This window comes from Prionailurus bengalensis, chromosome B1, assembly GCF_016509475.1.
Source record: "Prionailurus bengalensis isolate Pbe53 chromosome B1, Fcat_Pben_1.1_paternal_pri, whole genome shotgun sequence".
NCBI lineage: Eukaryota > Metazoa > Chordata > Mammalia > Carnivora > Felidae > Prionailurus > Prionailurus bengalensis.
Genome location: NC_057344.1, coordinates 97,343,951 through 97,371,384, shown reverse-complemented (window position 1 = coordinate 97,371,384; position 27,434 = coordinate 97,343,951). Strand labels below are relative to the sequence as shown.

At 37.1% G+C, this 27,434-nt stretch overlaps 1 protein-coding gene and 1 long non-coding RNA gene across 3 annotated transcripts in view; one reads left to right on the top strand and one right to left on the bottom strand.

Annotated features, from left to right (window-relative positions):
* Window positions 1-24,820, top strand: part of INTU (inturned planar cell polarity protein) — a 101,553-nt gene extending 76,733 nt beyond the window's left edge. For both annotated transcript variants that reach the window (XM_043568837.1, XM_043568830.1), the window contains exons 13-16: window positions 1,004-1,101; window positions 5,164-5,353; window positions 11,775-11,932; window positions 21,499-24,820. In XM_043568837.1, the coding sequence (XP_043424772.1) occupies window positions 1,004-1,101; window positions 5,164-5,353; window positions 11,775-11,932; window positions 21,499-21,610 (558 nt within the window). In that variant the 3' untranslated portion in view covers window positions 21,611-24,820. The remainder of the gene's footprint in view (window positions 1-1,003; window positions 1,102-5,163; window positions 5,354-11,774; window positions 11,933-21,498) is intronic.
* On the bottom strand, window positions 685-24,498 carry LOC122476316. The gene is made up of 4 exons (XR_006295455.1): window positions 24,489-24,498; window positions 14,466-14,475; window positions 7,757-8,651; window positions 685-717 (listed from the first exon to the last, which is right to left on the bottom strand). It is a non-coding gene; the product is annotated as an uncharacterized LOC122476316 (long non-coding RNA).
* Window positions 24,821-27,434: the final 2,614 nt, after the last annotated feature.

Here is a 27,434-nt window from a genome sequence, read left to right as displayed (position 1 = left end):
ATAATGTATCCAAATGATCATCAAAGTAATCACCCCGGGAGGTCTTCTACTATTCTAGTGATGCTCTACTTTCAGAACACTTTTGAAACTTGCTTGTCATTTGGATTGTTGGAAGTGATGTCAGACAAGACATGAATAAGATAGAATCTGAGAAGGGGCACCAATAAAATATGAGATTCTGAGTGTCATGGCATAAATAGCCATAGCTTCCATCTTCTAATTCCAAACAATACAGCAGTCTTGGAGTCTGAAGTGGATATATTTAGAAAATACCCGCATTCGTCCTATATATTCATTATCCCAGTTGGTGAAATTGGTAGGAAACATAGTTTAAGAAGTAGTAGGCTTAAGAAGCCATGAATAACTCTGAAGAGAAATTAAATAATCTCTATAATTGAGCCATTCAACAAATTTGATTGAACACCTATTATGTGCCAAGGGCCATGCTATACAGAAGAAATACAAAGATGGGTAAGACATAGCCCCTGCCTTTGAGGAATGCAAAGTCTAGAGAGGGAGACAAGCACATTTACACATAAAATATAACAAAACTTGGGGCACATGGGCAGCTCATTTGATTGGTTTTGGCACAAGTCATGACCCCAGGGTTGTGGGATCAAGCCCCACATTGGGCTCTGTACTGAACATGGATGGAGCCTACTTGAGATTTTCTTTCTCCCTCTGCCCCTCTTCCCCTCTCACACTCTCTTTCTCTCTCTCTAAGATAAAGAAAAGAAAAAAAAATGAAAAAAAAAAGTGTAACAAAACTTGATAGTGGCTCTGGTAGATTTTCAGGAAGAACTATGACATCCTTCTATGACATGGCCCTAGGTCACTGTTAGCGAAGAATAAGCCAGGAGGTATAAGTTAGCCTCAAACATATTTAAAGGAAACATTGCAAAATACTAAATAGTTCTCTTAGAAAGTTTTCAGTTTTTACATTATTTCTGCTGTTTGATTCCATTCTTAGATGCAAACTGATCTACTTAACTGCATTTTTCAGGTCACTAAACGGAAGTCTGCTCTTCCAAATCCATTTCATTTGGGGAACTTGAAAAAGGACTTTTCAGATAAAGAACTGGAAATATATAACACAATGAAGTAAGAAGCATCTTTGTATTCTTTTTTTTAAAACATGTGTCTTCAAGCAAACTTTACAGTAAGAAAGTACAAATCCATAACATATAGAGATTTAACTCAAAAATGTAATTGTGATATATCTTACATATTAAAGGTAATGTCCATGCTAATTCACTAATGTTTTTCATTATACAATAGGGAACCTGTACTCCTATTATAAGAGATAAAAAAACAGAGTGATGTTTCAAAATGTGAAAGTCCCCTCTTATCTCTTTTCCACAGGTAACCTCCCTTTTGTATGTCTAATTTTTTTATTATAGTATTTACTGTTTTTAGACTTTGGTGGATGCTGCAGTCTGCTGCACAGATATTCCATAGCCCAGGGTACTCCTTCCAGTGTTTGGGGATAATGGCTGCTAACTACTCACAGCTGAGTCTCTTGTTCTGCTTGGAAGTTTATTGACTCAGCCAAGATGACAATTTCTCCCTAGAAATAGCCCACATCTAAGGACTAATAGATAAGTTGAATACAAAGACTTGGCCTAAATTCGAGACAACTCTAAAATGCCATCCAATCTCATAGTTCCAAGTGGTATCTGCTGAGATTTTGTTTCAACTGCAGTGTGGTTCAGCTTTTCCCTCTGCTCAATCCTGCTTCCTCCCACACTTGTGGGACTTCCTCCCACAAGTGTTGTTCCCCATAGTTCTCCCTAGTAAACTTCCTTGCTGCATCTCCCTCTGAGTCCGGGGGTAGGAACTGAGCCTATAACACCCATTTTAGGAAAGAAATGAAACCTCAAACTTACATTAAGTAGGAATTCTGAAGTAAAAGGAACGGAGTGAGAAGAGCATGTCTATAATTATTAAAACATAAAATGTCTATAATTATTAAACTCTGTAATTATTAAAATGTAAAATATTACGTATTCACTTCTTGTGCAACTATCATGTGGTGACGAGCTGTCTGAGCTTTGCCTGATGTTTAATTATGATGGCATGTGTGGGATCAGTTAGTATAACAAACTCCATTGCACACTTCTATTTGAATAAGCAGACACATAAATCACACAAAAAAAGTTCAGCACTATTACTTTCTTAATCATGAAACATCTTTTTAAAGATTATGAATGTTTATTTTTTTGTTAATGTTTATTTATTTTTTATGTTTATTGATTTATCTTTGAGAGAGAGAGACAGAGACAGAGACAGAGACAGAGACAGAGACAGAAAGAGAGGGGGAGAAAGAGAATCCCAAGCAGGCTCTACACAGTCAGCATAGAGCTGGACGTAGGGCTCAAACTCACAAACCATGGGATAATGACCTGAGCCGAAATCAAGAGTTGGACGCTTAATCAACTGAACCACCCAGGCACCCCAAAACATTTTATAATAAGTTCAAATATATATGTCACAGAGTTGTCAGAAACGGCTTTTTTTTCCTGACGTTAGAGCAAAAACAAGGTAACTTGTCTGCATAAAATAATGTAATGGGAATCTAATGTGTTAAATTTAATGCCTTCAAAAACTATGGTTAGTTTTTTAATAGTTAAAAATGTTTTTTAAACAAATCTAAATCAAACCTTTTGTAGAGCTTTGAAATACTTTCCCAAACCCTCGTCTTCTATTTAACAACTACCACTCTGAAATTTTATTACCCCCACATCTTACTTTTTAAATGTGTGTGTGTTATTTTTACCTTATCTCTAGAAAAGAAAATGTTTTACAAGTTCAGGCTTGAACATAAATTCATATACAATGTAAATCATAGGCTGTCTATTTAAAAAGATCCTACAGAGGTGCCTGGGTGGCTCAGTTGGTTAAGCATCAGACTCTTGATATTGGCTTAGGTCATGATCTCCGGGTCATGAGATCGAGCCCTGCCTGGGGCTCCGTGCTGAGCATGGAGTCTGCTTGGGATTCTCTCTCTCCCTCTCCCCCTGCTCCTCTCCCACTCGTACTCTCTCTCTCTCTCTCTCAAAATAAAAAAATGAAACATTAAAAAAAATTTTTTTAAAGATGCTACAGATGCATATTTATTTTCTTTATTGACATGAAAAATGTTCATACTATGTAGTTAATTTTAAAAGTATGAAATAAGCCAGTGTAGATTATCCTAATTTCTGTGTATACACTTTTGTAAAATAAAAATATATAACATATTAAAAATAATATACATAAAACAGTTCATTTAATAACCAAGTCCTATACTCTACATTCTAATAATTATTTATTCCATTCAACCCCTATTGTTCCTACTGTAGATCAGGCTCCCATTGTCTTACCTGTTTTACTGCAACAGTCTCCCAACTCCCAGCCTACCATGAATCCATTTTCTGCTGCAGGAGTGACCTTTCTCAATAATAAATGACTTAATCTATGCTTTCACAAATATTTTGTTTTCCCATTGGGCAATTGTTTGATGATTTTTAAACTTGCGGTGTATCCACTGAGTTAATATACTCTGAATGAGTTTATGATTTTCAAGAGCTAAATTTCCTCACTGTGTTGTGGATTTTTTTTTTTTGAGAGAGAGAGAAAGTTAAAAAAGACAACAAAAATGTTGATTCTAAACCTCCCTAAAAAGGAATCTTATTAATTTCTCTTTTTAAAGAATTGTTTCTGTTCTGTACCTTTTCTTAATTTTGAAGACCTCTTAAAATAAAATGTATGTTTTAATTTATTTTCCTTTTTGAATAATCAAAATTCCTCTCTTCTTGATTATTTGAGTTACTAATTGAAAAAGATCAGCCACCAGTTGAGTTGTTAATGAGCCAGCCACCTTCTAGAAAAGTATGAGAAAAATTTGCAGATGATCTCCTTTCTGGTCTATCCCTGGTCTGAAAAAAGAACCAAAGCCATAAATCACTAATAAGAAGGAGAAATTATTCTGATCATGCCTCCTAATTAAGAGTTTAACAGGATTTTAACTAGCATGGATGATCAAAGGCAGTATCCAGGCTAAGAGATGTTACATGCCTTTTCTCTGCCTCTGTGCTTATGGCTGGAAAAAAAATCAACTGAGAGAATGTTTTAAAAATAGACATCAGAATTAGAATGGGGGCAGCTTGAGTGTTTGAAATGCAAATGGAGAATTGCTGTCCATATGTTTAAAGATTGCCTGTCAGAAGTCATCAGTAGAAAGGAAAAAGTAAGGGATAGTGGAGTAAGCTTCAGAGTTAGCTTAGCTCAGCCACTTAGCTGTGTGACCTCAAGCAAGTTAATCTGAGATCTCTGAACACTCATTTCCTCGTGGTTAAAATGAGGGGAGTAATACTATTTAATATCTCACAAGATCATTGTGAGAATTAAGACTAAGGTATTTTAAAGCCCCCCTCCCACCCCAGGCACAGAGAGGGCATTCAGTATGTGATACTATTAGTATTTTGTTGTTGCTATCATTGTTATTCTTTAGCTCTTCTTACCATTGGTAGAAATAAATATTTATAGATTCTACTGACTTGTCTGAGACCTAAATAGGGGAAGAAAGAATGGAGAAATGAAAATAGTAAGAGAACATGTAAGGGAAGGAAGACGGTGATGATGAATAGTAGAATACTACCAGTAATTGTCATAGTATTCTAGATTATTAACCCAGTTTTGCAGTCACTAATAATAATTTTATTTTTCTTCAGGATCATCAGTCTGACTGTTATGCTACAAACTTAAATGTGTTCATTTTGTTGGAAGGTGTTCTTGTATGTGGTCCACTCTGGACTGATACCTTATTTATGACTTGTAGGTATCTGGGCCAGACAGGGGCTGAGTTATTTATTACCAACCATGGAAAAAGAAGGGTTTAGCCAATTTGGGTTGTTTAGCAAAGGAATAATTAAGTGGTTTGCAATTGGTGTTTATCCTCACATACCATGTAGTATTTGCCTCCATTAACGCATTGATAATAACCCTAGCTGTACTTTAGTTAAGGAGGAAATGGGAATTAAATATTTGTACTAGTTTCCCTGTCCTAATTACACTCCTAATATTATATTGTAGATAAAAACTTAGGAGTCTATAAACATTCAAAATGAAGGAATATTTTTAAGCTTACTTAAATATTTTTTTCTTTCTTTTGTTCTTTTCAAGATTGACATCTGGTCCTGAGAACACACTTTTCCACTATGTTGCCTTAGAAACTGTGCAAGGGATCTTTATTACTCCTACCCATGAAGAAGTGGCACAGCTAAGTGGCTCTATCCACCCTCAACTAATAAAGAATTTCCATCAGTGTTGTCTCTCCATTCGTGCAATTTTCCAACAGACATTGGTAGAAGAGGTAGGATACTGCCATAAGTATACTTTTCTGTTTTGTTCCCAGATCTCTAAATATTATCTCTAAAAGGTCTTTAATCAGTATGCCCAATAATTACAGTTTTTATTTAAAAATTTTGTAACAATCACCCAATCTAACTAGAGCACCCAATCTAACTTGAGTGCCCAAAGGATTATACTCACCGTATTTAACTTCAAAGCTTTGTTTCATAATACTGAGTTTGATGTCCTGGGTTACTATTTCAGAAAATGGTGGACCTGTGTTCTTCTACAGCAAAGTAGAATATGGTAGTTTGTAATGTAAATTAGCCTCCATATTTGACATTTGTGAGTCAACCATTACTTGCACAGTAGTATCTACCTGTTGGTAACTCTGATAATTCTTTAAGTATTCCATCAGTAATATAAGGTATTTTGTAATATAATAGGGTAAAATATAGCAGTAGACACAAGACTGTTGTAAATGTTTCAGACACTTGTTTCATTTCTTGCTTGCTTGCTTGCTTGCTTTTTAATCCAGGATGAAGTTTCATTTAATATTATACCTCTGGAAAGTAGTAATGTTGTATATAATTAAAAAATCAATTAGATTATCTTAATGGCAGGGAAAAGTATGTGTTGATTTCTGGAAAAGGATAAACATACAGCAGTTCACTTGTCAGTGGTCAAATATCATACAGCCAAAAAAAATTAAAAAATAAAAAACCACAAAACCCTCTCTGAAGATGCTAGTAATGTATACAGCAATATGTGTGTTAAGAATGCTAAGTTTGTGAAGAACTTGGGTTTAAAGTAGAACATTGGACTGGGAATAAGGAATCCTGGACTGACCCTCAACTCTTCCTATTTCCTTACTGTAAAGTAAGTGGGCTGAATTATGTCTTAGAACTTGTTCAGCAATAAATTCTGTGTCTGATAGGATTTCTTCTTTGAGCTATCAGAAATTAGTATTCAGCAAAATGTTATGTCTGACCATATATCTCTGTGTGCTTTGTGGTCTTACGATCCCCCTTTCCTTGTAACATAACTGGTTGATTCTATAAAGGAATGTCTCATTAATTTATTCATGTAATACTCATGACGCAAAATAAGTATTACTCATGTAGAGGTCTGTTGTCCCTGTTGGTTGATTGATGAGGTCTCTTTGAGCCAGTTAATTAAAGCTCCATAAGGGTCTTCTCGTCTTATTGTTATATTCCCACCTCTTCACGGGAAGGTCAATTTCACGGATTGGAAGTAAGAGACAGTAAAGCCCTCCTGTGGCCATTCGTACAAGTCCCTATTTAGGGAACAAGTGATTATGCTACCTTTGCGCGGTCAGGATACCGAGGCCGTTTAACTAATGTCACCAGGCAGGCACTGCCTCTAATACTAGAAATGCTAGAGGTGATGTTTTTGGTAAACAGGCGGGGCTTGTGTTTGCCGAGTTCCTTTTACTTCTTTTAATCTTTCCTTATTTGCATACCTGTGTTGGGTTAACAATTGGTTTGATATTTGGTTTATGGTTAGGTTATATTTATCTTGTCGTTAACTATCAGTGGTTATCCGCTCTGATATAAGCTTATGCAAGGAGAAGTATTTCTTGTTACTTATATTAGCATTATTGCTTCTATTATTGAATAGATTGACCCAGTATTGAGTTAGGAGTTGGTTGCATTTTTTGACATTAAGGTGTTTTGATTGTTGAGCTTGAACACTTTCTTAATTGATGGCTGCTTTTAAGCCAACTATGGTTTATGTTTATGCTTACTCTCTAAGGAAGGCTGTATCCTAGTTCTAAAAAGCTGTACCTTTTTAGATTATATTTTAAACTTACATTAGAATTTTAGGAGGTTTTGGGGGTAAGTTTAAAGTTGAACTAAAATTCTGTTCTGGGTAACCAGCTATCACCAGGCTCGTTAGGCTTTTCACCTCTACCCACAAATCTCACCATTTTGCAACATAGACGAGTTCATCCTATAAAGATTGTTCATGGGTAGCTCATCTGGTTTCGGGAGACCTAGCTAAAGTTCTCTTTGTTAGGTTGTTCTAGCTAATTCATTATGCAAAAGGTACAAGGGGTAATCTTTGCTGTGTACTGCTTTTAATTTTTCTTTCATCTTTCCCTTGCAGTACTCTCTCTATAGCGCCAAGTTAAATTTCTATCTCCTATACTTTTAAGGGTAACTGTTTTATTTTATTGTCTAATGTTAATTTAATTTATGGGTGTTTGGGCTAGCTTTGGCTCAAGATGGTCAGTTTAATATGAAATCTTCTGGGTGTAAGCCAGATGCTTTGTTTAAGCTACATCTTGTTTATCCAAGCACACTTTCCAGTATGCTTACCTTGTTACAACTTGTCTCCTCTTGTGGGTTTAGTGGTTTGAATAGTTTTTTTTTAAGGGTTTTTGTCACTTGAGGAGGGTGACAGGCGGTGTGTGCGTGCTTCATGGCCCAATTCAATTGAGCTCTCTATTCTCAATTTACTACTAAATCCTCCTTTAGTCCTTAGTTTCATAAGGATTTTCGTGGGTATTCTAGTTATAGAAAATGTAGCCCATTGCTTCCCATATCATGGGCTACACATTGACCTAACTTTTTTGGGTTAAGATACTTGTGCTTACTTTTCTTCCCTTTTTAGGGTTTGCTGAAGATGGTGGTATATAGGCTGATTTAGCAAGAGATGGTGAGGTATATTGGGGTTTATCGATTATAGAACAGGCTCCTCTAGAGGGATATAAAGCACCGCCAAGTCCTTTGAGTTTTAAGCTGTTGCTAGTAGTTCTCTGGCGGATAGTTTTGTTTAGTTAAACTATCTAGGTTTAGGGCTAAGCATAGTGGGGTATCTAATCCCAGTTTGGGTCTTAGCTATCGTGTGGTCGGAGATGTTAAAGTTACTTTTGTGCTGTATTTTTACGTTAATTGTAGCTTTTTACAGCCTAGTTAAGGTTTAACTTTAGTGTGAGTTTTTCTCTATAACACGCTTTACGCCGTGGGTCTATTAGTTTGGGTTAATCTTATGACCGCGGTGGCTGGCACGAAATTTACCAACCCTTGTTTAATATAGCTTAGTCGAACTTTCATTCATAGCTTAATTTTTATCACTGCTGTATCCCTTGGGGGTGTGGCTGAGCAAGGTGTCATGAGTTAAGTGGTTGTGTGCTTGATACCAGCTCCTTTAGGTCGCTGAGTGACCTCGAGGGCATTTTCACCGGGGTACGGAGGCTTGCATGTGTAATCTTATTAATAACTAATGGAAAGGCCAGGACCAAACCTTTGTGTTTATGGAGTCTGACGACTCATCTAGGCATTTTCAGTGCCTTGCTTTGTATATTTAAGCTACATTAACGGGGAGGAAGTATTGTATTAAGTTGATTAGGTGTGGGAAAAATATTGCTCGATAGGGATGAATTAGAGCTTAGGTTAGTGTATCTATAGATAGCTGCGAACAGAGATATAAATTAGTATTAGTAGTTAGTAATAACAGGGATTTGGTGAATTTATAAATGTTGCTTCTTAGGCCTTATATTTAGGTACAGGTTTAGTCTTGTTTTTGGGGTTTGGTAGGACAGTAATAAACGCGTATTTTTACTAATAAGGTTAACGGAGGGTAAGGGGGATTTGGTTAAGCTAGTTATTTACTAAATTAAAGTGTTTGCATGTATAATGCATATATGCGTATGTGTAAACGTGAGTGTACGTGTATACGTGTATGCGTGTGTGCGTATACGTGGGTGCATGCGCGCCGTGTCCCGTGAGACGTTAGGAATTGGAGTATATGTCCTGTAACCATTGACTGAATTGCACCTTATTTGTATGCGTGTGGAGACCCCGCATAGAGAATAAGCCCAGCTACAAGATATTTGACTGCATCCAGACCTTTACGGTCATAGCTGAGTCATAGCAAGTTCCCCTCCTAAAAATTAAAAAATACCAAATGCATGACACCACAGTTATGTGTGATCATGGGCTGATCAGTCATTAGTCCATCGAGATGTCCCATTTGAGAGGGTTGAAGGATTGGAGTCAAGAATTTGATGGCCCTGAGGTAAGAACCAGATGCCAGGTATAGTTTCACAATAGAAACCCCTAGGTTAAGATGGGCCCGGTGCGAGAAGAGGTACAAGTTCAGGCAATGGTTGCTGGTTTCTCAAGGCTTGGTGATTAAGCTCTTTCGGACAGTTGAGGACCATAGAGGATTAGTCCTAGAACTAATATTATGTACGACTATACACTATTATGTCTTATGTAATATAAATATTACGCATAAGCATTTGCGTAAGTACGCTTAGTACTGCAATGTATTACAATGCTTAGTAATGTAAATTAGCCTTTTCCATATTACTGAACTATTGAGGTATCTACTGTGTACCAGACACTGTTCTGGTGCTGGGGATACAGCAGTGAACAAAGTCCCTTTCTTCATGAAGCTATTACCAGTGGAAGAGTCTACATTGTGTGAAGGGAGGTCTGGGTTCTTGTATTCCAGAAAGATTTACATGAGGATCTGTGTTCAAATAAAGACAACAAGGAGGAAGGTAGCAAGCATAAAACAGTTTGCTTATTTATTTATTTATTTATTTATTTATTTAAAACAGTTTATTAAGGGCAGTACACTGGCAAGGTGGGAGAGTTGGCAGGCCCAGAGGTGGTAGCTGCACCTGGGTTAGGGGTCTCTTTTCTTTTTATGTTTGTGTAGGTTATGGGTCATAGCCAGGACAGTCTCTGGTTGGAAAGGGGAGTTTTGGGCTCTGCAGGGTTCTTGCCACAACTGTCATGGCCATCTTCCTCCTTGGTGGGGAGTGTAGAGGTTGAAACCACAATGTAAATATATTATAATGAAGCTGTAGGTTACCCTGGGGCAGAGAGAGGTGGAAGAGGAGAGCTTTGGCTCTTGGTCTATCAGCTCCTGGGCATTGGATGCCTTAATTTAAGGCCAGGATATTAAAAGCCAACAAGTCAGGATGTGATGCCCTTAGGCTTCTAATGTGTCACCTATTTATCACTGCCTTTGCCTCCTGCTCACGTTTAACTAACGGCCTATTCTACCAAAACCTATATCTAATGGAGAAGACGAATTAATTGGCAAGTCGTATAATATGTCAGGTAGGATAAGTTTAACAGGAATAATAAGATAGGTAATATTTGAACAAAGACCTGAATGAAGTGAGGAAACGATCTGAAGGCAGGGTTTCCAGACAGAGAAAACAAGTACAAGTGCAATTGCAAAGCCACAGAAGTAGGAGTGGCTGAGAATGCTGGAGCCATCAGGGAGGAGGGTGGTAGGAGTTGAGATGGCAAAGGTTGGCAGGGCCAAATCGCACATGGCCTGATATATTTAAGGACTTTGGGGTTGCTCTGAAGGAGATAGGAAGCTCTCAGTTCTGAGCAGAGGAAGGACATGATCCTAAATTTTTGAAAGGATCACTTGAGCTACTACTGTGCCAAGAACAAGCTCTGTAGTGTAGCAAGGGTAGAGGCAGGGACCAGGAATTTCCATTAGGAGGCTATAGAAATTCTCAAAGCAAGATGATAGTGGCTTCTGGATTCTGGATGTATTTTGGAGGGTGAGCCAAAAGGATCTGTTGACATATTAGGTAAGGATTTTCAGAGAAAGAGAAGAATCCAGGATCACTCCATGATTTTAGCCTGAGCCTTACAAAGAGTCTTTTTTTTTTTTTCCAAATGAGTCATTCTTTTGCTAATGATTTAATCAATGGGAAATTTAGAGTATGCATGAAAGAAGAGACCACAGGCACCTAGATAGCTCTGTGGGTTAGGCAGCCATCTCTTGACTTGGGCTCAGGTCATGATCCTATAGTTTGTGAGATTGAGTCCCATGTTGAGTTCCATGCAGACAGCCTGCAGCCTGCTTGGGATTCTCTCTCTCTCTCTCTCTCTCTCTCTCTCTCTGTCCGCCCTTACCCGGCTCATGCATGCGTTCTTGCTTTCTCTCTAAAAAATAAATAAATAAACTTTAAGAAAGGAAGAGACAATACTGTTTTAAGTATATTACAAAATCATCTATTAATTTAGTAACCTATTCATTAGTAATCTATTTATTAAGCACCTACTATGTACCTGGCCCTGCTGCTTCAAAACATACAAATATGAATATCATATTGTCTCTGCCCTAGCAAAAAGCATATAGTCTACTGGAGAAGACAGATCTATAAACTGCTAATATAATTAATATAAATACTAATAATATAGGGCTGTGAGCAAAATGTTTTCTGGGAGATTTCAAGGACACTTTATCTATAAAGTCTTTTTTAGGAAATGGTATTTATACTAAGTATGAAGAAGAATAAAAATTTTCCCACCGATGAGAAGAGTGTCATTCTAGGCACTTAAGTATTAGGATCAGTCAATTCAAATCTCTGTGTGAAAACATTTTAAAGTAACATTAATACCAGTGAATACTAATAATACTTATTTAATTTACAGAAAAAGAAAGCACTAAATGGTGAAGATCATTCAGGTTCTACAAATTCAGTATCTTCTCTTCACCCTGTGAAAGAACATGGTGTGTTGTTTGAATGCTCACCTGAAAAGTGGACAGATCAGAGAAAAACACCACCAGTTATGGCTTACTGGGTAGTAGGGTAAGTGGGGAAAAAAAGTATTTGAAAGTGAAGTAAAATGTTAGAAAAGCAGTAAAAGAGATAAGCATTTTAAGATGTAGGCGTGGACGGGGCGCCTAGGTGGCTCAGTCGGTTAAGTGGCCGACTTCAGCTCAGGTCATGATCTCGCGGTCCGTGAGTTCGAGCCCCGCGTCGGGCTCTGTGCTGACAGCTCAGAGCCTGGAGCCTGTTTCGGATTCTGTGTCTCCCTCTTTCTGACCCTCCCTCGTTCATGCTCTGTCTCTCTCTGTCTCAAGAATAAATAAACGTTAAAAAAAAATTTTTAAAAAAAAAGATGTAGGCGTGGAATTATTAATCCAACTATAATATTTTAATAGACTTTAGAATTTTGCTTTATTTACCATCTCCTTAAATTCCTCCCAAGAATTTCTCTTTTTACTCTTTCTTTTTGTTAATGTATTTTTAAATTCAAGTATAATTAACACACAGTGTTATATTAGTTTTAGGCATACAATATAATGATTCAACAATTGTACACATTACTCAGTGTTCATCATGATAAGTGTACTCCTCATCCCCTTTACCTATCTCACCCGTCTCCCACCCACCTCCCCTCTCTCAACCACCAATTTGTTCTCTGTATTTAAGAGACTGTTTTTCAGTTTGTCTCTTTTTCTTCTTTGTTTTGTTTCTTAAATTCTACATTTAAGTGAAATCATGTGGTATTTGTCTTTCTGACTGTTGTCTTTTTCTATTAAAAAAAGCTGATTTTGTTATCTTATAAAATTATACTACTAATACACTAAAAGATAATGATTCCACAATTTTACTATTTCCTTCTATCCATCCCTACTTCTTTTCTTCCCTGTCTCCTCCTTTCTTTACCTCTTCCTTCTTCTTTCTCCCCACCCCACCCACCAACTACAAGACCCTGCCTGACCTAGCTCCTGCCCACTTGTTTCCATCTATCATTCCTTCTCCGCCCACTGTGCACAGCCACACTGGCATCCGTTGAATCTCGTTCCTGCTAGTCCTTCTGTGTGAAATGTTCTACCTCTTAACCTTTGTATGTCTTGCTCCTTGATATTCAGATCAATGTTGGCCTCAAAAAGAGGATCCATGGGTTTTATTCTCAAGTTAGTTAACATAAAGTGTAGTGTTAGTTTCAGGAGTAGAACCCAATGATTCATCACTTACATATAACACCCAGTGCTCATCCCAACAAATTCTCTCCTTGATGCCCTCACCCATTTACCCCACCCCCATCAACCCTCAGTTTGCCCTCTGTATTTTGAAGTCTCTTATGGTTTCCCTCCCTCTCAGTTATTGTTTATTTTCTTGTTTGTATATGGTCTTCCTCCCCTTCACTAGAAAATTAGCTTTATGAGGTCAGGAATTGTATCCGTCTTGTCCACTACTGGTGCTTGCAACAGCATTGTACATAGTCACTTGATAAATATGTAACAATTGAGTAAATGGAGTTGTGCTTGGCAAAATGTGATAGTGGGAGGGTGGTATGGCAAACACGAAGATAAAGTCACAGCTATCAGCAGTCTTACATCTAGAAGAAGAAATACAAAATATGCTCAAACATATATATATATATATATATATTTATTTATTTATTTATTTATTTATGGATATATAGATTTTTTTTAGATAGATAGAATGAATTAGTTGATACAACCAAACACTATGGGAGTTCTGAGGAAGGGGTGAAAACCTATGTTGGGATTACAAAGAAAGGCTTATAGATTCCATTTGGCCTAGTTTGAAAATGAATTGGATTTGGATAGAACATTCTAGGAAAAGGATGGGATGAAGAAAGACCGAAACAAGGGAAATCATAAGGCATACAGTGAGTAGACTGATTTGCCAGGATGGTAAAGGAATGATATATACAAAGATAAAATGAAAGATTGACTGGAAAGCTAAGTTAGGACCACTGCAGAGAGCCTCCAATTTCTGACCCAGGAATTCAGTTTTGAGCGAAATATTGAACCACTAAACATTCTTTGAGTTGCAGTAAATAATTGATGGAAGAGCTGGCTACTGGTGTGGTACCCGCACCTGGCCCCTGGGGGTAGGGGAGCCAGCCCTGACTAGGTAGTGAACTCAGAGGTGCATTGGGAGAGCAGTCCCCTCCTTCGAGTGCTGTGGGAAGAAGATATATTGCCACTCCAAGGACAAATGACCCTGCAGGCACCAGCCAGAGACCTTTCGTCAGCTGGGCGGAGTGGCACTATGGGGCACATGGAGCAGGATCCTTTCAGACATTGGAGTTTGAATCCCAGCCAAGTGCCTCAGAGGCGTTGGAGACTGCAGAGTGGGACAAACAGGCTGCTCGCACCTGCACGGTGCTATGAGGATTGTCTCAACAGTGTGGTTTGTGACACCCGGCAGGGGAGCGGAGATTGGGGTGTTACCGTTTTTCTCCCCATCACCAACTTGGTGGGGCTTCAGGGAACAAGACAGCACCCACTGCACCCCCAGTGGAGGCAGGACCTGTTTATACCAAATTCCACCCCTCCGTGCCTGGCAACTGCATATCTACCAGAGCGAGACTGACACTGACTGAACCAGAAGGCCCCTCCTCTAGACCAGCACAGCCGCCAGTTCCAAGGCACCATCAGACAATGACATTTTTAATCTATTCTTTTTATACCTCTTCTGTATCTCCTTCCTCTTTATTTTCCTCTCTCTCTCTCTCTCTCTCTCTCTGAATTAAGCCATGTAGTTTCTCAGAACCTTTGCCTGGTCATTTTTTCCCCCACCCCTGTCATTTCTCTCTTTGTGTGAAATAAGGCTTCTTTCACCACCACCCCCTTTCTTAATTTTTTCCACGTTATTTCAATGAACAAATCAAAGCACACCTGGTGGAAGGTCCAAACCACCACTACAAATAGGAAGATAAAGCAACCAGAGTCACAACAACAGACAACACTCAACACACTCCAAAAACACCTCCTGAAGGGCCAGGCCCTGGACAGTGTATGACCCCTTTTTGATATAGTAGTACTCACAGATGCAGGACACATAACAAACTATTAAAACATGTAAAAGGCAGAAAACTAACCAAAATTATGAAACAGAAGGATTTTCCTTAAGAAAAATTCCAGGAAGAAGTGACAGCCAGAGAATTGCTCAAAACAGATATAAACAATATATCTGAGCAGAATTTAGAATAATAGTCATAAGATTAATAGCTGGGCTTGAAAAAAGCATAGAAGACAGCAGAGAATCTATTGCTTCAGAGATCAAGGAACTAATAGTCACAATTAATTAAGAAATGCTGTAAATGAGGTGCAAAATAAACTAGATACAGTGACAGCAAGGATGGAGAAAGGAGAGGAGAGAATAACTGAAATAGAAGATAAATTATGGAAAATGATGAAGCCAAGAAAAAGAGAATAAGAAAATAGTAGGCCACGAGGGGAGAATTAGAGACCTAAATGATTCAATGAAATATAATAATATCTACCCATATCATAGGAGTTCCAGAGGAAAAAGAGAGAGAGAAAGGGGCAGAAGGTTTATTTGAACAAATTATAGCTGAGAACTTCCCTAATCTGGGGAAGGAAGCAGACATCCAAGTTCAGGAGGCACAGAGAACTCCCTTCAGAATAAACAAGAACAGGTCTTCATCATGTAATATCATAGTGAAACTGGCAATATGCAAAGATAAAGAGAGAATTCTTTAAGCAGCTAGGGACAAATGGGTCTTAACCTACAAGGGTAGACACATAAAGGTAGTAGCAGACCTGTCCGCTGAAACTTGGCAGTCCAGAAGAGAGTGGCAGGAAATATCCAATGTGCTGAAATATAAAATATGCATCCAAGAATCCTTTATCCAACAAGGCTGTCTTTCAGAACAGAAGGAGAGATAAAGGCTTTCCCAGACAAACAAAAACTGAAGGAGTTAATGACCACTAAACCAGATCTGCAGGAGATCCTAAGGGGGACTCTGAGTGGAATGCTACAAAGACTACAAAGGACCAGAGACATCACCACAGGCACGAAACCTACAGATAACACAAAGACACTAAATCCATATTTTTCAATAATCAATCTGAATGTAAATGGACTAAGTGCCCCAATCAAAAGACATAGGATATCATAATGGATAAAAAACCAAGATCCATCTATATACTGTCTACAAGAGACTCATTTTAGACCTGAGGCACCTTCAGATTGAAAGTGAGGGGATAGAGAGCCATCTATCATGCTACTGGAAGTCCAAAGAAAGCTGGAGTAGCCATATTTGTCTCAGACAAACTAGATTTTAAACTAAAGACTGTAAAAAGAGATGAAGAAGGGCATTCTATCATAATTAAGGGGTCTGTCCATCAAGAAGAGCTAACAGTTGTAAATGTTTGTGTCCTCTACTTGAGAGCACCTAAATATATATATCAGTTAATCACAAACATAAGCAATCTTATTGATAACAATATGGTAATCGTAGGTTATGTTAATACTCCCCTTACAGCAATGGACAGATCATATAGGCAGAAAAATCAATAAAGAAACAATGTCCTTGAATTATACACAGGACTAGATGGACTTGACAGATATATTCAGAACTTTTCATCCCAAAGTAGCAGTATACACATTCTTCTCAACTGCACATGGAACATTCTCCAAAATAGATCATATACTGGGTCACAAAACAGCCCTGAATAAATATAAAAGAATTGAGATCATACCATAAGTATTTTCAGACCACGATGCTATGAAACTTGAAATCAACCACAAGAAAAAATTTGGAAAGCCTCCAAATGCATGGAGGTTAAAGAATATTGTACTAAAGAATGAATGGGTCAACCAGCCAATTAAAGGAGAAATTTAAAAATATATGGAAGCAAATGAAAATGAAAACATGACAGTCCAAAGACTTTAGGATGCAGCAAAGATAGTCCTAAGAGGAAAATACCTTGCAATCCAGGACTATCTCAAGAAACAAGAAAAATCCCAAATACAAAACCTAACTTCACACTTAAAGGAACTAGAAGCAGAGCAGCAAAGAAACCCCAAAGCCAGCAGAAGAGAAATAATAAAGATTAAAGCAGAAATAAACAATATAGAATTAAAAAAAAAAACAGTGAAAACAGATCAATGAATCTAAGAGCTGGTTTTTTGAAAGAATAAACAAAATTGATAAAACCCTAGCCAGGCCTCTCCAAAAGAAAAGAGAGAACACAAATAGATAAAATCTTGAATGAAAGAGGAAAGATCACAACCAACACCACAGAAATACAGTTATTAGAGAATACTGTGAAAAATTATACGCCAAGAAACTGGACAATCTGGAAGAAATGGACAAATTCCTAGACACCCAAAACTCAAACAGGAAGAAATAGAAAATTTAAACAGATCTATAACCAGCGAAGAAATTGAATAGGTAGGTTATCAAAAATCTCCCAGCAAATAAGAGTCCTGGGCCAGATGGCTTCCCAGGGGAATTCTACCAGACATTTAAAGCAGAATTAATACCTATTCTTTTCAAGTGTTTCCAAAAAATAGAAACAGAAGGAAAGCTTTCAGACTCATTCTATGAAGCCAGCATTCCTTTATTCACAAACCAAAGATCCCACTAAAAAAGGAGAATTACAGGCCAATATTCCTGATGAACATGGATGCAAAAATTCTCAACAAGATACTAGCAAATCTAATTCAAGAGTATATTAAAAGAATGATTCACCATGATCAAGTGGAATTCATTCCTGGGCTGCAGGGCTGGTTCAATATTTGCAAATCAATCAATGTGATACATCATATTAATAGAAGAAAAGATAAGAACCATATGATCCTGTCAATAGATGTGGAAAAAGCATTTGACAAAATACAGCATCCTTTCTTAATAAAAACCCTCAAGAAAGTTGGGATAGAAGGAATATACCTTAACATCATAAAAGCCATATATGAAAGGCCTACAGCTAATATCATCCTCAATGGAGAAAACCTAAAAGCTTTCCCCCTGAGATCAGGAACACAGTGGGGATGTCCATTCTCACCACTGTTGTTTAACATACTGTTGGAAGTCCTAGCCTCAGCAATCAGACAAAAAAATGAAATAAAAGGCATCCAAATTGGCAAGGAAGAAGTCAAACTTTCATTTTTTGTAGATGACATGATACTCTACATGTAAAACCCAAAACACTCCACCAAAAAACTGCTAGAACTGATCCATGAATTCAGAAAAGTCACAGTATGTACAATCAATGTACAGATCAGTTGCATTTCTATACACCAATAATGAAGCAACAGAAAGAGAAATCAAGAAATCAGTCCCATTTACAGTTGCACCAAGAATCATAAAATACCTAGGAATAAACCTAACCAAAGACGCAAAAGATCTATATGCTAAAAACTATAGAAAACTTATGAAAGAAATTGAAGAAGACACAAAGAAATGGGAAAACATTCCATGCTCATGGAATGGAAGAACAAATATTGTTAAAATGTCGATATTACCCAAAGCAATCTACACGTTCAATTCAATTCCAGTTAAAATTGCACCAGCATTATTCTCAGAACTAGAATAAACAATCCTAAAATTTGTATGGAACCACAAAAGACCCTGAATAGCTAGAATAATGTTGAAAAAGAAAACCAAAGCTGGAGGCATCACCATCCCAGACTTTAGCCTGTGCTACAAAGCTGTAATCATCAAGACAGCATGGTATTGGAACAAAAACAGACACATAGAGCAATGGAATAGAATTGAGAACCCAGAATTGGACCCACAAATATATGGCTAGCTCATCTTCGACAAAGCAGGAAAGAGTATCCAATGGAAAAAAGACAGTCTCTTTAGCAAATGGTGCTGGTAGAACTGGACAGCAACATGCAGAAGAATGGACCTGGGCCACTTTCTTACACCATACACAAAAATAAACTCAAAATGGACATAAGACCTAATGTGAGACAGGAGACCATCAATACCCTAGAGGAGGGGAACAACAGACAACAACCTCTTTGACCTTTGCACTGAGGTTGCAGCAACTTCTTACTCAGCACATCTCTGCAGGCAAGGGAAATAAAAGCAAAAATGAACTATTGGGACCTCTTCAAGATAAAAAGCTTCTGCATAGCAAAGGAAACAATCAACAAAACTAAAAGGCAAATGACGGAATAGGAGAAGATATTTGCTAATGACATACCAGATAAAGGTTATTATTCAAAATCTATAAAGAACTTACCAAACTCAACACTGGAAAAACAAATAATCCAGTGAAGAATTGGGCAGAAGACATGACTAGACACTTTTACAAAGAAGACATCCAGATGGCCAACAGACACATGAAAAAATGCTCAACATCACTCATCATCTTGGAAATACAAATCAAAACCACACTGAGATACCACCTTACACCGGTCAGAATGGCTAAAATTAACAACTCAGGAAACAACAGATGTTGACAAGGATGTGGAGAATCAGGAACCCTCTTGTACTGCTGGTGCAAATGCAATCTGGTACAGCCATTCTAGAAACAGTGTAGAGTTTCCTCAAAAAATTAAGAACAGAATTACCCTACAACCCAGCAATAGCACCACTAGGAATTTATCCACAGGATACAGAGTGCTGATTCACAGGGGCACATGCATCCCGATGTTTATAGCAGCACTATCAACAATAGCCAAATTATGGAAAGAGCCCAAATGTTCACCAACTGATGAATGGATAAAGAAGATGTGGTATATATATACAATGGAATACTACTCAGCAATGAGAAAGAATGAAATTTTGCCATTTGCAACAATGTGGATGGAACTGGAGAGTATTATGCTAAGTGAAATAAGTCAGAGAAACATATCATGTGTTTTCACTCATATGTGGAATTTGAGAAACTTAACAGAAGACCATGGGGAAAGAAGGGGAAAAAGTAGTTACAAACAGAGAGGGAGAGAGGCAAACCACAAGAGACTCATAAATGCAGAGAACAAACTGAGGGTTGACAGGGGCGGGGGAGAGGGGAAAATGGGTGATGGGCATTGAGGAGGGCACTTGTTGGGATGAGCACTGGGTGTTGTATGTAAGCAATGAATCATGTGAATTTACTCCCGAAGCCAAGAGTACCCTGTATACACTGTATGTTAGCTAACTTAAACATAAATTATATTTAAATTAATAAATAATAAATAAAAAACAAAATTTAACCTAAAAAAAATTGGTGGAAGAAGTAATCCTGTGTATTGGTCCATAAGATTTTGAATCACCTGAGTCACTTATTAAAATCAGAGACGCCTGTGGCCCACCCCAGACCCACTAACAGAATCGAGGATAGCGGGACTCTATATTTTTAGTAAACTCCTTGTGATTGTGATTGTGTAATCAACCAAAGTTGGGAGGAGCATCAGCATAAGCTCAACTCTGTGTAGTCTGATTAGAGATGTGCTACTGTAAGATTACACCAGGAGCAGGAAAGGGAGTAGTGTAGACACAGAGAACAGAGATAAGAACAGTTAGGCATACATGCACATGTGCAGTGGAGCCTTAACTACATTCACAACAATTGGAATAGAAAGAATCAAGAGGTATTGAATTATGATGATGCAGATATGTATATACTAGATAAATTTGGAGCACCTGGGTGGCTTAGTCAGTTAAGCATCCAACTTGGGATCAGGTCAAGATTTCACGGTTCGTGAGTTCGAGCCCCACATAAGGCTCTGTGCTGACAGCTCAGAGCCTGGAGCCTGCTTCAGATTTTGTGTCTCTCTCTCTACCCCTCCTTCGCTTGCACTCTGTCTCTCTCTCTCAAAAATAAATAAACATTAAAAAAAAAAAAAAAGAATAGAAAAATTTAAGGAAGTCAGGCAAACTATCTCTGATTTAAAAGTTTGATTTGTATATACTAATGTCCACTAAATGTATCAAAAAAATTTTTTTAATTTTTTTTAATGTTCATTTATTTTTGAGAGAGAGAGACAGCAACAGAGTGTGAGAGGGCTAGGGGCAGAGAGAGATAGAGACACAGAATCAGAAGGAGGCTCCAGGCCCTGAGTTGTCAGCACAGAGCCTGACGCAAGGCTCAAATTTACATGCCATGAGATCATGACCTTAGCTGAAGTCAGGCACTTAACCAACTGAGTCACCTAGGTGCCCCATAAATATATCAAAATTTTAACTCTCTAAAAAAATCAAAGTTTCAATGGTATTTCCAATTGAATACTATCTCCAAAAACAAATCATATATTTAAAATGTTTTAATAATAATTAACATTTAGAAAGTAAATGGCAGTGTTCAGTAACTATTGTACTTAATGATGTTAACATCAACTGGCTTTATTGTAATAATAATGACTACATTTAATATTTTAAAACTGAGGGATATGGTAATTACATATTGATGAAATAGGCTTTTTACACTCTGGAAAAATAGAAATAATTGACCTAAGACATATATTATTTATTTAAAAATTAATCTAGCTGTATTTCCCCCTACTATAGATTTAGACTAGTGGTTTTTAATTCACTACTAATTCTTTCAAAAACAAAAATAAGATATATTAAAAGATTGGAGTTTTTTTCCCTTTGATTTTTGTTTTTTGAATTTCTGAAATGAGTGTGTTCTTTTCCTCTACAGGAGACTCTTTCTTCGTCCCAAACTTCAAGAACTTTACGTCTGTTTTCATGATTCAGTCACAGAAATTGCCATAGAAATGGCTTTTAAATTGTTCTTTGGATTAACCTTGTAGCTGTGTTTTCTTGATGCATAGCAACTATGCATGGAACATTGAACAGTGTTAGGATTGCTGAAAACATACACAAGAAGATAAGGTTTAGCTTCTTTTAACTGTTCAGTTTTGAACATAATAATGTTAAATATTGAGATAATATGCTCTTGGGTTTGATGCACTAAATCTTATGTAGTATTGTCAGACTTTTGAAAAGATACTTGATCAAAATAAGAAGGGATTTTTAACTTATTTCCATTTTTGTATGTAATGTTAATTTATTGACCAGTTTGAAATAATGTGAAGTTTTATTTAAAATTAATAGAGGAAATATTTATCTTGAGGAAATATTTATCTTGGAAAAATACACAGTTCATAAGTACATTCACTTGTGTATTTTTCTCAAGACTAATGAGGATATCTGGTGAAAGAATCACAAAACTGGAGGATGTGACCGGGTCCTGTAACTAATTAGTGCTGTGACCATGAACAAGTTTTTGTACCTCTCTGAGTTCAGAATCTTCATGTATAAATGAGATGACTGCATTGAGACTTCTAAAGTCCCTCTTAAGTAACATGTGCAATTTTTTTTCTTCTTGCCTACTCGTCAGTATCTAAATTTGTAATGTCCAAGTACTGACTCCTTATTAGATCAAATACTTTTCTTTAGTTTAAGTGCTTTAATAGATACCTCACTGTGGGGTAGAAGAACTAAGGAATGAAAATTAAACTTTTTTCTCTATTTATTTGATTCTCTTTACTCTTTCAGATCAGCTCTGTTTTGTCCAGAATATAGTTTTTAAACTATTTAGTGTCCATAAACTTTTATTATTTTTCTTTTTGTTGAAATATATTCAGGTATGCACACACATTTTATATAGTTCATGAATTTCAAGACAGCTGTATGTAAATCTTTTTACGAACCTAATCATGTTAAAAAACACTGAAAAACTTGGATTAAAGTAATCCTATGGTGACTTGTTAAGTACTAATTTTTGCCTTACAAATATGTCTCATTATGTGTTGGGTTTTCCCAGAGGGAGGTACCTTAATGAGCAAAAGTTTACTTGACCTTTAGTAGAGAAAGAAAACTAATGAGATAAGAATTTTCTTTGACTGTGACAATTTGGTATATTGAGAAGGAAGGAAAAACATAATAACTGCATTTTTTATTACCATTTACCTAATGGATCCTCCTGAAGCCTCAGATGCCCTTAAGACTACAATACTGGGTTTTTTCTTCTTCAGGACTTAAGCTTTGGAAGGAAAATTATGCCAACACATGTAAAATCAGTTTCTATTTCCTTCCCCTCAGACGCCTGGAACATGAGCCCTCCAGGTTAGAATTAACTGTAAAACATAGTGGGTGCACCATTTGAAATATTTGGTCTTTTTTTAATTTTTTTTTAACGTTTATTTATTTTTGAGACAGAGAGAGACAGAGCATGAACGGGGAAGGGTCAGAGAGGGAGACACAGAATCTGAAACAGGCTCCAGGTCTGAGCTGTCAGCACAGAGCCCGACGTCAGCACAGAGCCCGACGCAGGGCTCTAACTCACGGACCGCGAGATCATGACCTGAGCCGAAGTCAGCTGCTCAACCGACTGAGCCACTCAGGCGCCCCTGAAATATTTGGTCTTAAAAGAAACACTGTTACCTCTCTGTAATCAGTTTGAGAAATTTTCACCCAGGTATTTAAAATGCAAATGACTATATTTGTCCTATTAGTGACTTGTGGGCCTTAAATTTAACATTGAAATCAAGGCAAGAAACTTTGGTTCTTGAAATGTACAAAATGGCTTAAAATATCCTCCCCTTAAGATCACAGTATTGGTCAGAATGGTAGACTCTTTACCACTGAATTAGTTTAAGGAACTTTGTTTATAAGTATTTATTAAATGTCTTAAATTTCTTAATATGTCCCCCAAACACCATGTGCTATTTTCAATACTGAGATGTATTAATAAATGCAGCTATTAATCCCCTCAGCTTTTCAAACAGACTGAACTAAAATATCTCAGGTTTTATTATAAGGGACTTTTTAAAATTTCATTTAATGAAATTTTGGTCTTTTGAACTGCTTTAATGGTGTCAAAGAATCTTGAGACCACCACTCAATAACTAAAATAAAAAGACAAAGTAGTCTACTTACCTTAATAAGAGGAAAATCCTTTGCTACTTTGTAGATGTATAGCATAATGTTCATGTTGCAGAGACATTGCATTTTTAGGAAATAAAACCAAACATTGTGGTTGTCATCTCTAAATGGATATTGAAGTAAGCATTGTAACTAAATCTAGCTGCCCATTTTCCAAATTTATTGAGATGCACATCTGAAAGATCAATCTGACTATTGGCCAATGACTGCCTATCTGCCACTTTATTTAAAAAAAAGGGACAAAGTAAAAGTGCAGATACCCCAGAGGTATGTTTTAGCAGATACAGAAACATTCTTAAGTTGGATTTTATTATTAGCATCCTGCAAATGTTCCCTTTTACTAGACTATGAATGCAAAAGACTATAGAACTATCAATTTTGGGAAATACCAGGTACTATTTTATCATCACCATATATCTTGTAGCCCCCCCAAAATTATGTTTTAGATTCTACACCTTCCACCCTTCACCCTCCTCCCCTTTCTTCCTTTGTTTTCTTTCTGTCGGGTTAGAGAACTGTACTTAGCAAAGGAGAGTTTCTTATTTGTGCCAAGAAACTGTTGATGATGATGCATACTGGCAAGATAGTAAATTTGCAGTGCCTGCTTTTTTATATTTCTGACACAAATGGTAAAAGTTGTGAAACCAATTTAGTAGGTTTGTCTGCTTTGAAAATTCTTGGAAATAATATTGTGAATAACACTTGCTATCTGTGTAAGTTCCCCCTAAATAGTGCCTGCACAGTGCACACGCTGTAAAAGTGTTAGCTACTCCTACTACCACCACCATCTATTATTATTATCCATTGGTTGAAAACCCAGGAGCCAGCTAAATCATACCTGCTACTGTACAAAGTGTTGGGAAAATCTGAGAAAAAAATTCAGCACTGAACACTTTGAGAACAAGGATGTATACTTTGGATATTCTAAAATACATTATTAAATGTTATTAAAACTTTAATCTATACACTAAACTGTGTGAAAATGATTTAATTTTCTAGAGTTGTATTTCTCTATTCTATATAATGAAGCTATTTTTATATTGATAGTCTTTAATAAAGATGGTTTGGAGGTATGTTTGCGGTTGTGTTGTCCTTTCATGCATTCAGCCAACAAATATTTATTGACTTTCTACTCTGTGCCACGCACTGTTTTGGATGCCAGGGGTAAAGCGGTGAACAAAACAGCTAAAAATAGACCTTCATGGACCTGATGTTCCAGTGGAAGAGGAAGGCCACAAATAAGTAAAATATGTTGATAAAAGCTAAGAGGGAAAAAAAAGTGAAGGAAGAAATTGGACAGGAAGTGTGAGAAATAGGGTAGCCAGAAAAAGGGTTACTGAGGTGACCCTAGACCTGAACTAAGAGGAAACTAACCATGCTGATTTCTAAGGAAAGCAGAGTGAACAGCTCAAAGGCCCTGAGATGCTGTATTTTTATATCAACATGTAAATCACCGGAACTTTTTTTGATCCCAAAATCAGTAAATAAAATGCAATGCAGCTGGTGAAACATTTTAAGGTCAGACTTTAGAAAAGAGCTGATCCACAGCTCTTAAGGTAAAAAGCTACATTTCTAAGTATTTTCACTTTTGCTATCTTCTGTCAATGAATATATGTCAGAAATAAGCTTGAGGATATGATAAAGCAGTGTGCTATAAACATTGTCAACTATAGGGTCAAAAGTGGGGTTTCAGGGGAAAGGGAGTCAAGAAAGGAAGGAAGAGAAAATTTGCCTGGGGAACAACAGAACACTTGCTTTTCTGTCTGAGATACATATATGTTCCTTGGAACCGGAGATCTTCCTTTGACCTCTCTTGGCACCTTAAGAACACAATCTTGCCTGGAATGTGATTCAAGCATTCCCTGTGCCCCCTTAAATTTCTCCCTGTGTGCTTGTTAATACTTTAATATCCTATAAAGGAGACCGAAACCTCTTTTATTATTCATATTTTTGCAGATAAAACATCAATCACGTCTTGAATTTGCATGGATTTCACAAAGGGTTTTGAAATCCGTGCAATGAGAAGACTTTAAATCTTTTAAGCCTAGGAATAATTAATGCAATTGCTTCAGAAAGCTTAATCTGGTAGCAGCATGTAAAATGGAGAGATTTGGCCGTAAAACCAGTTAAGGGTCGAATAAGCTGCCATGGAAAGGAAGGTAGCACCAAAATGGTACCAGCAGGACTTGCCACCTGCTTTTGTATGAGGTAATCAAAATATAAACAAAATTCCTGCTCTGGAACCCTGGCCTAAATATGGTTTTGTACTAGTGACAAGTAGTATTAAAAGTGTTACAACACACATAAGATAAAAAACTAGAACCTCAAGTTCAAACAACTAACTCCTACAGAGTAAGAGATGATAAAATAGGATCTCTTTATTAGAAACCATCAAATAAGCTATAAAGAAAGAAATCAGGAGTATATTAGATGCTACTACAGAAAGATTTCCAGGATGTACAAAGTGAAAAAAAGCAAGGTGAAAGAAAATACAGCAAGACCTCATGTCCAGGATAGATGTATGTCTACTGCATATACTTGCCCAGAGTCAGACCTGAACCTGGTAACACTCCAGATGAATTCTCAAAACTGTGGTATGCATATAGATGTCATCAAGACCTCCTCGGAGACACCATGAGATAAAAACTTTACTTAAAAAATTTTTTTTTCATCATTTATTTATTTTTGGAGACAGAGAATGAGCAAGGGAGGGGCAGAGAAAGCGAGGGAGACACAGAATCAGAAACCGACTCCAAGCTCTGAGCTGTCAGCACAGAGCCGGACACCGGGCTCAAACTCATGAACCACGAGTTCATGACCTAAACCAAAGTCCGAGGCTGAACGGACTGAGCCCCAGGCGCCCCTAAGAACTTTTCTTAATAATACTAAAACGTTACTTGTCTGTTTCACTCTGATTCTGTCAGTGCATAGTGGAGTTTTCCAACAGCCCCACGATGTGTGGTATTGCAGTAGACTGGGTACAAAAGCAGCCATGTAAATCCAGCTGTCGTTTATTACGGCAGGAATTGAAGAGATTTTCAAAAATAAGAAACAAGGCTATTCTCATTTGTTTTGAAAAATAGTTACTTTTTATTTAAAAATGTTATTTTTATATGGGCTATTTTAAGTGAATTAATATTTTTAAATTTTCAGTTTCAGTTTCTGAAAGGGTATCAATATATAAGAAAAACAGAAGCTTCCTAGTAGTCTTAGTTTTTTTAAAGTGAAAAGCAATCCTAAATTAAGTTTGTGAGGTACTGTTCTAGAATAGGTCCTTGGTTCTCAGCCTCCCCAAGCCCAAGCATTAGTTAAAACAGCATAGCCTTGTCTTCTTTCGGCTGTCTGGATTGAGAAACACTGCTCCAGATGAAATTACCAATTTAAATAAAATCCAAAAGAAAGAGGAACACGTCGAATTAACCTATTGGGGTGCAATCAGCAAAGCCAGACTGAAAATGTGACTAGATGAACAAGCCCTGCTAAATTCAAGGAGCAGAAATAAAGCAACTTTTAAGAGAAAATGAAAGGGTAACTCTGGGAACCAAAATTTAAAACTTGATTAACCCCACACGTTGGCTTACTCTACTATGTTCTAGTTTTGCCTACTAAATATCTTTATACTGGACTAGTTCCGCACTCTCCCTTCCTGCACCTCCGTCGTTCAGTACCCATCGCCTGCTAACACTG